The 12,656-nt window shown below is 38.4% G+C and overlaps 1 protein-coding gene across 2 annotated transcripts in view; it reads right to left on the bottom strand.

Annotated features, from left to right (window-relative positions):
* SRGAP1 (SLIT-ROBO Rho GTPase activating protein 1) overlaps positions 1-12,656 on the bottom strand; it is a 150,440-nt gene that overhangs the window by 39,873 nt on the left and 97,911 nt on the right. For both annotated transcript variants that reach the window (XM_005242074.3, XM_005242072.3), the window contains exons 6-10: positions 12,221-12,349; positions 4,768-4,989; positions 3,866-3,967; positions 1,996-2,193; positions 1,795-1,879 (exon numbers count right to left, since the gene is read on the bottom strand). In XM_005242074.3, the coding sequence (XP_005242131.1) occupies positions 1,795-1,879; positions 1,996-2,193; positions 3,866-3,967; positions 4,768-4,989; positions 12,221-12,349 (736 nt within the window). The remainder of the gene's footprint in view (positions 1-1,794; positions 1,880-1,995; positions 2,194-3,865; positions 3,968-4,767; positions 4,990-12,220; positions 12,350-12,656) is intronic.

Genomic DNA, 12,656 nt, shown 5'->3' on the forward strand with positions numbered 1-12,656 from the left:
GCTATGATGATGTGACAACTATGTGCAAAACCACTGTGGGCAACACAGATCAACTGTTCGGGGTTACAGCTGGGGGGGTCGAAGGGAACTCTTCAAACTGAACACTCCAAGCATGCCCAAGCACGGCAGAATAGCTGCAAGCCTGATGTCAGTTTATCACTTAGGCCACCCTGCTGAGAAGTTTTTCTTTGGATTTCCTTTTATACAGCTCTTTCCTTATTTCTTTCCAACATGCATTAGGCAACAGATTCTGTTGCCTTTTATCTTTCTCCCTTCAGCAGATGATTATGCATTTTACCGGGCTTCCAAATAACATTCACTTTATTTTTCCAAATACATTTTCTGTGAGCCTTTAGAGGAAAATTCTCCTCTTTTTTGACTAACATCAGCTGCGCATTCTTTTGCGTGAATAAACTGCTCAATGCACACATTAAAAAAAATTTCTATTCAATGAAAACTTCCATGAGAAAGAACATAATATAGCCAGTTGTCTAAAACCAGCTACCATATTCTACAGTCCAGCTTTGCAAGAAAAAGCTGTTTATTTCCTACCCCCAACCTCAGTCACCCCCTGGCCAGGGGCTTTGTTTGGGTCATACCCACTGAACTGTTAATAGCTCTTTAGGCACATCCACAACTGAATTTGTGGATCTGGGCTTTTGTATTAAAAGCAAGAAGAGACCTGATTAACAACAGATATTTGGCAGCAAAAAGAAAATAAATTGACACATCCTTTAGAGACACTCTTTAGAGAACAAGTTTCTTTCTTGAGTCTGAACTTTGAATTATAGTCTTTAACCTTCAGAAGAGGATTTTTATTCTTTGTGGTGTAATTCACTTCCCCTCAAGTCTGTAAACAGTCTGTGTGGCTACTCCTCAAGGCTTGCAGGGTGATCCTCCTTTTCCCTTTGGTCCGTGAGGAAGTGCCTGTTGAGAGGGCTTGTAGGAGGTGGGCTGGAGCTTGGTTTAGTGCCTGATTCATTACTGCCCTAATTCAGCTTTACTGTATTTGAGCATGGACATCTGCTGACTTGGTTTATATTTTAAGAAGCATTTTTAAAAATTGCGGAGAGTGTTCAGGACAACAGATAATTCTCTGCTATCATAATTTGTAACGCAATAATTTTATATGGAATAATTCTAATCAACAGGTATACATCTATTCATTAAGTTTTAATTTATTCCAGTTCACAACATGAAAATACTGTGTAGAAACCCAACATTAAATTAAGTCGATACGAATCTCACTACTGACATCAGTGAGGTCAGGATTTCACCTTTTACCTTTCATAAATGAGTTGTTAGGCTGCAAGAAGGACATTCATGTCCATGTGTCAGAAATGTTGAACTAGTGAGTACATTGTAAGAGATGCACCCTGGATAATTTTGTAAGCTTAAAAAAATATCACTCTCCCCCAACTCTTAGAAAAAACTCAAGTCAACAGTAATTGTTAGGAAGTAGAAACAGTACATTTGTCAGAGCTCTTAAATCACCCTGCACTGACTGTGTCAGCTCTCCATTCAGACACAAGATTTTTCATTCAGCAGTTCCATTTCCAAATATAGTCACTTGTCTAAACGTCTGCACAGTAGGAATAAATATCTGTTGAAGAAATAAGATCAATTTATAGTGCTTATCCTTATCATTGCACCAAAACTATGACTGGTAAAAGTCAAATCTATGTTTACTGGATAGTTAAGCTTTAAAGGTTTTTTTTCCTGCATACCTTTGGCATTTCAGTGGGTTCACTGTAAAGTCCGGAATCACTTTTCAGTTTATCATGTGATATTTACCTTCTCCAAGTGTCCTCTGCAGCAGGTCGTGTTTTGCTTGAAGTTTTGTGATGAGATTACTACCTTCCAGATATTCTCTGAATTTCTGTAGAGATGCAGATCAATCTATTACTATGTAGGTACATAAATTCCAGGAACTTCTGCCTAATGTTTACTTCAGGTGTTTGGCTTGTATCACGAATGAGGAAGCAATCAACATACCATGAAATAGAATTGCTCTGTTTCCTGCTGGTTAGCTCTTCTTTTTGCAATGCTAGGCTTACTCAGGTAGGTCTCAGAGACTGTTGACTTCACAGATTCTGTTGAGCGACTGTGCTGGAAACACTCTGACACATCATAGTCTTCAATGGTGACCATATCTTGTATGGTCTGCAGGGTAGCCTCTGTCGTTTTCTTCACCTGGTGTTAAAAAGCACAGTTTGCCAAATACAATACAAATATAGATCAGAACAGTTTAGAAAGGAGGCTCGTTACCCAAAATAATTCTCTGGCACACTCCCCCAAACAAACTGGTGTTTGAATGTGAAAAGTTAGGCATACTATAACAGATACCTATGTAACAGAAGAATGACATGATTAGGTTTCCTATCTAGTTCTCTGCTTTACCGTGCTCCAATCCACAAACATGGATGTACTCTTGTGCTGACTGGTAACACTCTCAAGCATTTGTTTCCTGAAATTAGAATCGAAATGTGACATGATTTGATTATGGTCCCTAATCTGGGAGGTAACAGAGATGATACACTGCTCTGAAGGGTCAACTCTTCTAAGTGTGGTCAACATGTTAGATTGAATATGTACATCCAAGGATCTGGCTGCCAGAACAACATGGTCTTCCAAGAAAAATATCTGTGACACCATTCTGTGGAGTGGTATGGTGGGGAACACAGTGATGTTTAGACTGCAGAGGTGGAATACCCAGCTGGAGGAGGAGTCTGAAAAAAGAACAATTTACACCAGCCTCAAAGCACTTCCTACGAACTACAGAGCACCACTGCTCAAAGTGGAAACCAGGGCATGGAGGCTGTGGAACCATGGATGCAGCGTTCCCACAACGCAGTAATTAACTGGCAAGATTCACAAGGATGTGATTTACTTCCCAGTTCTGCTTTAGGAAAGTCTCTAGTAGAGTCAACTTAACCAAGTCATACCCACATCTTCAGTGCAGGCAAACAGCCCTTCTGTGTCTGCCAACATGATTTCTCCCCCTATGCCCTTGCACTTCACTTTACTGAAAGAAATTATCTTTCTCCTTCCTTTTGTCTTTATTACCTTGAGATACTTTTTGACTTCAAGTGTTGGGGTTTTTTTAGACTACTGTGCTTGTCTCATGGACATTAATACTTTGTTTTAGGCATTCAGCACATAACATAGAATCAGAAAAATTGGAGTCCTGAAAACTGATCAATAAAGTGCACCACGAAATTAATTTATTCCAATGTGTTAATTTAGGAACAGAGTCTCATTTAAACCAAGGGCCTTTCACATTGCCTTAAATGTGATAAAAGTACAGTTTACACACACTGGGAGTCCTCTCTCTGCTGCCAGAGCAGGGCAAAGAGAACAGCATAGCTATGTTTTACAAAAAAATGCATTTTATTGTACTAGGTGAGCTATTCTCATCACAGGCATGCAGTACTCACATTTATAAATAGCCGTAGCTGACAGCATAAGAGATTTTGACTCAGCTACCACAAAAGACAGTCCAAATTCCTTTGTAGCAACTTGGGGACTGGACAGAGGGTGGTCACAGAAGACAATAACTGTGCTCAGTGGCTTTCTGCCCCACAAACATTAAAAATATGTGCTCTAACAAGTTTACACTGAAGTGTCTGCAAAACATAGAACTAACATGAATGGCTGGACAGGTGAAAGATGAGTTTCCAAACCTCTATAAAGCAGACAAGGATCTACCTTAGTATATTTGCCAGTATTTGATTTTTAAAATTAAACCAGCTCATATAGATTGAAGCCATTTCAGGGTCACTTACAGGCTTTTGACAAGGTAGAAAATACTGCACCTTCTTGAAAATGGCGTTCAATGCATAGCCCTTGTAAACACAGATCTTACCTCCTCATTTTCAATTTTGAGCGTGGCCAATCGCGACTGTAGTTGCTGATACCTAAGCATAAGCTCTGCTTGCACAGGTTGCTGGGCAGTGACTTGACAAACCTAACAAAGAATCAAAAAGATTGTAAGATGCAAGGAGTTAAAAGACACAGTCAACAGTCTGTGGTTGCTGTCCTTAAAACTAGGTTTGAGATTTGGCCTACCAAATCTATTAAAACTTAATAAAGCAGACAATAAAATATGTCCATCCAGATTTAAAGTATTTATGTATTACCAGGTGTGGAACTATGTACCACACCTTACAACTAGAGAGCACAGCCTTGTTGTATGGCTGCTTTGCATTGCTGCTTTACCACACAGAAATGCAAACCCTGGAGTTACCTTCAGGTAAAAGGTGTACATGGGTGACTGCATTCTGCTTCACCACTGGCCTTTGGTGCAGCAGAACAGGGCACAGCTGGGGTACCCTGTACACTTGAAATCTCCAGATGATAAAATGGTGGAGGAAGAAGGGGAAAAGACTGCATTACAGCATGTATAATTTGGAGCAGCTCTGCAGTTGCTCTCAAATAGCACCCACAAACTCTGTTATGGGTGAGGCAGGTAGTGAAGACAAAGTCACTTACTAACACCAGTGCTGGGCTGAGCACAGGCTGGCCAGCAAATTCACAGCAATATAATTATGATTAACACAGAATATAATATCACACAATGGTTTTTACTTGAGAACTCTGAAGAAACTCAGAAAAGCGCTGCCAGTTTTATAAAATGCTAGCTGATCCACTTGCATTTGGGTAGCAATAACAGCTTTTACCGAACTCTTTGTAAAAACAGATTAATTCTCCATCTTGTTATATAGAAAAAGAAACAGTCACCATGGGGATACTTGTTGGTATACAGACCTCATCACCCATATGAGATTGGAACTCAAATTTCATTGGTGGACAAAAAGCAGTGGGGTACATTTCCATGAATCTCTGCTTGTCACTTCGTGGCTCCAAGCTGTCAACTGCATTTTCAATGATGTCTAAGCCCTCATGCCTTGAAGTTTCAAGGTTATACTCTGCAGAAAGGTATGTTCTTAGGGCTCTGTTCAGACTAGCATGGTATCCAAGATCGCAACACTAAAAACACAAGAAAAGGAAAAGAAAACAAATTAAAAAGGAGGAACACCATTGCAATATTCCAAGCCACAAATTACACTAAAATTTTCTGTCCTGAAATTCTTCTGCCTTTGAAATATTTTATAAAATAATCTAAACTAAAATACAACACTGGGGTCAAGACAGTAAGCATTTAGTATCCTCATTTTGTTCAAAGATCAAAGGACAGTTTTAGAAAGGAGATCAAGTGTACATATATGGCAATATGTTTGCATTTGTTTATCAGATACAGATGTGCAGTCACTGTATTTACATAGAAAAGATCTGGGACTCCACACAAGGGGCTTTTCAGTATTATTGTCATATGTAAGCCTCAGACCATCTATTCAAACCCAGCCTGACATAAATCTACCATGGAAGTCAATGCCAGCACCAAGCTGAAAATTAAGCAATTCCTGCTCACAATGTCTTTGCCCAAACAAAAACACCCACAACTGCCTCTAGCATTAGTGACCCATCAAAGATGCTTTTTGATGCAACAAGAATGGTTTACCATGTTTTTCCCGACAGTGAAAATGTATTTACTGTAAACACCTTATTTCCCCTGCTCAGACAGAGCCAGCAATGTACATCATGTTACTAAATGCAGAAAGTCATAATCTGTGTCTTTTTTTCTAGGGGTGAGAATAACACTGGAATGTAATTGAAACCTAATTGGTAGAACATAAAGTTGTGTTTGTTCTTGAATTTTAAACATCCTTGGTCTGCATTATTCATGATTGGTTAATATTTTAGAGGAAGAGCTGAATATATTTTTAAAATGTCACTGCAGTAACATATCAAGTGATTGTTTCCTTAGTTTTTTCCCCACATTACACAGCAAACAATACCCTCAGCTTCTGCTCAGTGAGTTTCCAGATAATGGCAGACCTACTGCAAACCTCTCTGTCACCCCAACAGGGGCACATCAGTCTGCTTACCATTGCAAACAGAGCAATGTTCTTTATGTGAACAGGAGAGATCTGTCCCAGTCAGAGGCCAGTGCCTGCCCAGGGCAGTCAGAGAGCACGCTGCTTCAGGGCACCCCTCAGCCCCCAGCCCCCTGTCCTGGGTGCCCACTCGCAGTTTGAAATCATCCCTCCCTGCAGGACTCACAAGTTAAGTGAGGCAGTTGGGTAAAGAAGTAGTTTGAATTCAGTCCGCTGTACACTGTATTCAGTTTGTGTGACCAGTATGTAGACTACAGTTTGGTTTATATGTAGACTCTTTACATGCATACCTCCCTCACAGCTATTATAAACCCTTAGGATTCATGCAATCATGTGACCTGTTCACCATACCTAAACCTGTGTGTAGAAGAGAAAGGAACCCCTCCTCATACCTTGCCTTAGGTGTGCTAATGACTAGTGATCAAACTGCCCTCCCAAGTCTGACAACAGAGGGCTGTTTTATTCACAACAAAGCTTCTAGAAAAAACAAGCTTTCAGTCCTAGCCTCCAGGTAGTTACTGCAGATGGGACAGTGGCTCTCCAAAAAAACATCTGCTGAACCATTTAAAGAAAATGGAAAAAAAGATGTCATGTTCAGTCAAAGACACATAGGTTAACCACTCTCTACTGCATTTATAGAATGGAAATTTGTGCTACGCTTACTAAAGCAGCCACTCAACTTCTATACTAAAGCACATCCATATTTCAAAGACCTCCAGCCTAAAAAAATTGTTTCTAAAAGGAAAAGTCTCTTGGTGTTTTCCTCTTGTTCGATGCCAAGTAAGATCTCATATTTAATTCACTATCTTGGATGAAAAAGATGGGCTAAAAGTGCTGATAACAAAGTGGATCAGGACAGCTGTTTTATTTCATGTGCATTAGTTTCAGAGAGAATTCATGGAAGATTAAACTGAGAGGAAATTAGAAACAGAGGGCAATGCCAGTTTTAGCATGGCCAACTATCCATGCATTATGAAACTACAGGCATCTAGAGCCCAAATTTTGGTTCTAGAGGATTAATCTGAGTATTAATAGAAAGTTTACCAATTTACAATTAGAGCTGTCTGGGTTTCTGATGCAGATTTTTACAAGTTGGAATATAAGATTGTAGCCTTTATGCTGTGACGGTACCAAGAACTTCATTGTTTAACCCTTAATCTACTCAGTAACTATCACCATGGTCATCTTTTACAGGTGATGACAGCTGAACAGGGTAACAAAGACGGCCTCTCGGCCAAGAAGGATTCTTCAAGTGAAGCAGAACATCCTGCCAAACTAAGGCATTTTCTTGCAATGTCAATGCCAGCAGAGCAAACGAACTAAATCCAGAACCTGAACTAATGCCTTATCACCAGCGCTCTTTGAATGGAATTTAAAATGCCTGAATTTGGAATTTTGCTTCAACAATTTCAGTAAAAATAGAATTTGTATGAGGAAGTTATTTTTAAAAAGCAAAAATAAACACTCAGACATCACAACTTTTACTTCTGCCAGACCATAGCTCACTTTCTCAAAAATTTTGAGACAAAGATAATTTTCACTGGGGAACGGCTCTGTCACAGTATCAACTCATGGCTATTCAGAAAGAAAAGTATTGTTTCAATCTGCTAGTACTAGTGATGGTTTAGAAAGAGAATTGTCTATAATAGAGATGGCATTTGGGGTATTTGTTCATTACTAAGATTAAAAATTTAAGGTACTGCCACTAAACTGCTGTCATCACCACATCCTGTCTGACCACGCTTGGAAAAAATCATCACCAACCTTTCTGGTGTTGCAAAAAAGCACATATGTACGCAGATATACACACAAACACACACACCTGCATGCACATTTATATGACTTTCAGGAAAAATCTGTAGATTTGTAGAAAGATATGTAAAGCTGAAGCAAGCAACCACACTGTTAGCCAAAACAAATATGAATTTTTGAGGTCGACTAATCAGCATACCAAGGCTACAGGCTGGATGGCTAATGAGATCTGCTACCAACCTATGGGCTAGAGAGATGTCAGTTGCTGCAGTAAGACATGAAGATGAGAAATGAGAGAATGAAGTCATAGACCGAGTTTTATTGCATTTCTGGACTCATAAAGACTTTTGGTTGGGCAAAGTGGAGGGAGATGAGTGATGCATTTGGGATATGTGTGAAAAATTAATTTTGTAATTTGCATTTTATTCTTATTTGGAATTAAATCTGAAGCAGTCTCAAGAGCATTCACTGTCTTTATTGTACCCCAGAGTATATTTAGGCTTGAACAAAACAAACTGCAGTGCTTAGCACAGAGCTTCAACCAAACAACCAAGCTGCTCTTCATTTCATTTCAGGAATAATAATAAAATTCTAATGCCAATGCAGAGAGAAATTCATTAAAAAAGCCTTAACCTCTGAGTAAGTCACTTTCTAATCATCCTGTTACACAGACATCAACATTCAAATCAAAGGGATCTGGCTGCACATATCATATTTATGAGAACTTATGTAATAAAGATTGCGAGCTGCACACACTTTACCCTAGTTTTAGACTTGGTTCCATGAATGATAAACAAAGAACCTTTACAGAATAAATTAAGTTCATAATAGCTAAATGCTCCCTAAGTTCTTAACCATCCAAAGCATGCAGACTGCAATTAGAGATTCAGAAACTCCACTCAAAAAAGATCAACACATGAATATTTTATTTATTCCAGCAGCAGGACTATAGTCAAATTGTTTTTGATCACTATTTCCTAGCATTTATTTTCAGATCATATGAGTGCACACTAAGTCTGAAAAAAGGTCCCTACCTTCCTTTTATACCCAGATAAATCTAACAAACCCAATTACATGGAAATCTTCACCTAAATGAGTAATAGTATGTGCCATACAGACAGATGTCGGTACTAACAGATTAGCAGAGGTATGTACTCTGTTGCTCCTCTGAATCCCACAATTAAAAAAAATAATCTACATACTAGGCAAAGCTTATTTAATTTAGCTAAAAAGTAACGTTTACTATTTTCTACATGATACAAATAAAGAAAAAAACTAATCCTGTCCTCTATTTGAACTAGATCCTACTACATTGTCAGCAGAAAAGAAATACTCAACAGAAAATTCCAATTCCTCTAGTACAATATGCAAAGGATATACTGTGCATATCAAATCCTGTTTATCTCCCTACTTCTCTGCAAATGTTGGTCCCAACCCTCAGCTCACTAAACATCCAGCAATATTTTTATCTTGCTTTTATCACAAGAGCTTAAGATGAACAACACGTCATCATTTTAAGACAGAAGCCCTGAGCCTTGTTAATGAAATGAAGGGGTTGATCAGTTCAGACCGAGTTCAGCTGAGGAACTGTAATTTAGGATTCACCATATGAGCCTCACAAATGGAAAATGCAGTGGAAACCAAATGAAAAAACAGTAATTTTTTTTTGGTAAAAAAATAAGTCCCACAACCCTCCCCAATCTTGTTGCAAAAAAAAAATCACTGAACAGTTCACCACATTCCTTCATGTATTTATCCCACTTTTATCAGACTTATTTTTCAGTAATGTAGGAAAACATTCAGTTTCATTTATGGGCAACACCAACAGCTCAGGGAGATCTAAATATTTTCCATGTTAACTGGAATTCAGACACAGGAGAGGTAATCCCCTTCTGCACAGGCAGAGAGAGAGAGTTCAGGAAAGTACAGAAAGTCTGTCAGGCAGATGGGGACAAAACAGAGAGGGCAAAGAATGAAATCGCCACTACTGCTCTGAAAACTCCAAATTGTACCATGACATTAATAGATTTACAGACTGAGATAGCCTGGACTGTTGCAACATATGGCCAGTGGGAAGCACGTCTCACATTCCAATGATATAACCCCAAAATCTTGCCAAGACTCTTGCATTTACAAAAAGCGTTTCCTTTGTCAAATAGCAAACACTCTGTCTAGATACCAACACTTTCACAGCATATTCTAATTAAATACAAATGTCTGAAAGACACCATTTAAACAAGCTCACAATTGGATTAGATCGGCTCTGAAGCAAATTCTGGTTGCACATGTTTACAGCCTACTCTTACAAAACAGTGATGGAAAGGGCAGCTAGACTTTCCATTTAAATTCCTTAGGGAAGAGTAATTCTAAAGCCATTTTGCCAAAAGAATGTTATTGTCTACATTGGTCCACAGCTGGAAAAAGCCACACAAAGTAGGTATCATTTTCCTGTGGTACTGAATATTGTAGAATATATATTTATATTAAAAACTAGCAGTTAGAAAGCTCTAGTCTTCATGGTTGTGTAAATATCTTTACATACACTAACTCCAAAGAGTATTGCCTTTGTATATGTATGCAGAGTGCTTCACTTCTCCCCTTGCAATTCTTTGAAGCTCCAGGGCTGTGTGGTTCCTCTCCTCAGCTTTCACTGCTATGGCAACCTCTGTGGACATCAATGAAATGGCTAAGAACCAGGTGCATTTTCCAACCTGAGAAAGTTCTGACCAAGCAGAAACATGCATGGAGACATGCACTGGGAAATGAGAGCTCCAAAAGGGAAGGCAGGAGAGAAAGCAAAATGAGCATCTTTCCAGCTTCTGAAGGGGTAGGGGTGCTGCAAAGAGAGGGAAAGGGACCTTTCCTTCCTTCCAGCAGTCAAGAAGAACTCATAAAGTTCATATTTATCAGACACACCCTAACCAGAGGATAAAAATCCATCATCCTTTAAGTAGTACTAGGAAAACATTCCCTTAGGTAGGGACAACTCACTTGGGTGGTACCCTAGCAAGTATCCTGCTTGTCCTTAGTCTTCTGCCCTGGTCATCTGTCTATTGGGATCCTGGTAAATGTTTTCATTGCCTGGGCAGGTCAGGTGGGTGGAGCAGGATGAGTAGGTGCATGGGTGTAGCTTAGACAGGGACAGAATACAGCACAATAAACCAGAAGAAATCAGAAGAGACGAAACATGCAACGGTGAGTAGGAAAGAGGAAGAATCCAGAAATGTTGAGATAAAGACAGCAAGAAATACTGAAAACACAAAAAAGATACATTGCCATCTCTTATAAGAAAGCAAGAAAAAAATGAAGCAAAACCAGGGAAAAAACGTTGAGAGGGAAAAGGGAAATGTTATAACAAAATCAGGCAAGATTTTATAAATTACAGAAAAAACAGAAATGACAACGAAAACTCACTCTCAGCATTTAGAAAACATATAATAAAACACATATATGCAGCTGTTGTAGTCCATTCATCTCAAACAGGCTTTTTCCCCCTTTCTCTATCAAGCTTTGCTTCTCCAGACAGCAGAAATGAGGAAACCTCTTGTCAAATGCTCTATTAATTTATGCTGTATCATAAACCAGAGCTTAGCTGGCTTATTTATGTGATGAACATCCCACCAGAAATGACTGTATGTGAATGTCGCTTACTGCTGTAACTACTGTTGCAGTAGAAAGTATATTCAAATATCTATGATTTCATATGGGGCACAGGGTTAGTACCCACCAACTTATTTAACACTACACTGCTTGTGAAAGAATACTGTTGAGCTTGCGTTTGCTGTCTCCAATTTTTCTCTACCAAATATGTAGTCAAATTATGAAGAGGGTGGGACATAACAGAATGTGGGACACTCCCTCTGTATCATGCAAAAATGCCAGTGATACAGGTTCTGGAGACCAAATGCTGGTACAAGTTAACATCAGTGTCTAACCTTATTCTCCTAGGATGTTCTCACAGGAATAACTTACTGAAAATCAGTAACAATTCTGTTGACAGTATAGAGTACAGGATTGATTGTGTCTGTTCTGCAAACTGCATGAAATAAGAAGAAAAAGCACTATATATTTGATTAAATGAGTAAATGTATGAAACTAAATTATTTTGAAATCACAGAGGAAATGCCTTCTTTTGAATTAAATACCATTATTAGATGCCCATTTACAAAGATTAACTCGTAAAAAGTATCTGTACCCCAGAAATCCTTTTATAGTACAAAATGGAAATTTCTACCTTCTTGTGTTATTCCTGCCAAACTTTCTCTTGTTGCATGGGGAGAAAACATGATGTTCTAACTTTAAAGGAATGGGTTCAGCACGTTATTGACATTTTATTTTGTGAAATACAAAGCTAAAGGGAAAATCTGCTGATTGTATCATAAAATATTATAAATGATAAGCATATTGTAAGCAAACCATATGACTAATGTATTCCCTTTGAAAATGAAAAAAAAGAAAAAAGTATTATTCCTGAACAGAACAACCATAAAAACAAATGTGCCAATACTTACGTCAATTAAATCTGAAAGGTCATGAATATAATACTTGAAAACGGATGCATTGGTTGCTTCAAGGGTGAGCAGGTATTCATTACGGGCCTTAATAGATTTCAGCTTGTTTTCAGAATATTTTGCTTGACGCTAGGAAAGAGATTGTATAGTAATGTATTTGAATTACTTCATTTTTCGTATGTAGCAAAACCAGTAACAATTCAAGCACATATTCCTATTAACAAGAAAGAATCTTAACTGCCAGCCTGTTATGCATATAAGTGTAATGCAAAGTGATAACTTAGTATTTTGTTTCAAATGTGACAAACCATATTGTAAGAATTATACTGGGAATAGAGTATTCCCCTCTCTGAACTGCAATTAAGTTATCTATAACTCACTGCTAGTTTATTACGTGTACCTTGTTTGATTTTATTTCTCAGCTGGACTTCTCTGT

This window comes from Falco peregrinus, chromosome 6 (genome assembly GCF_023634155.1).
Source record: "Falco peregrinus isolate bFalPer1 chromosome 6, bFalPer1.pri, whole genome shotgun sequence".
Lineage (NCBI taxonomy): Eukaryota > Metazoa > Chordata > Aves > Falconiformes > Falconidae > Falco > Falco peregrinus.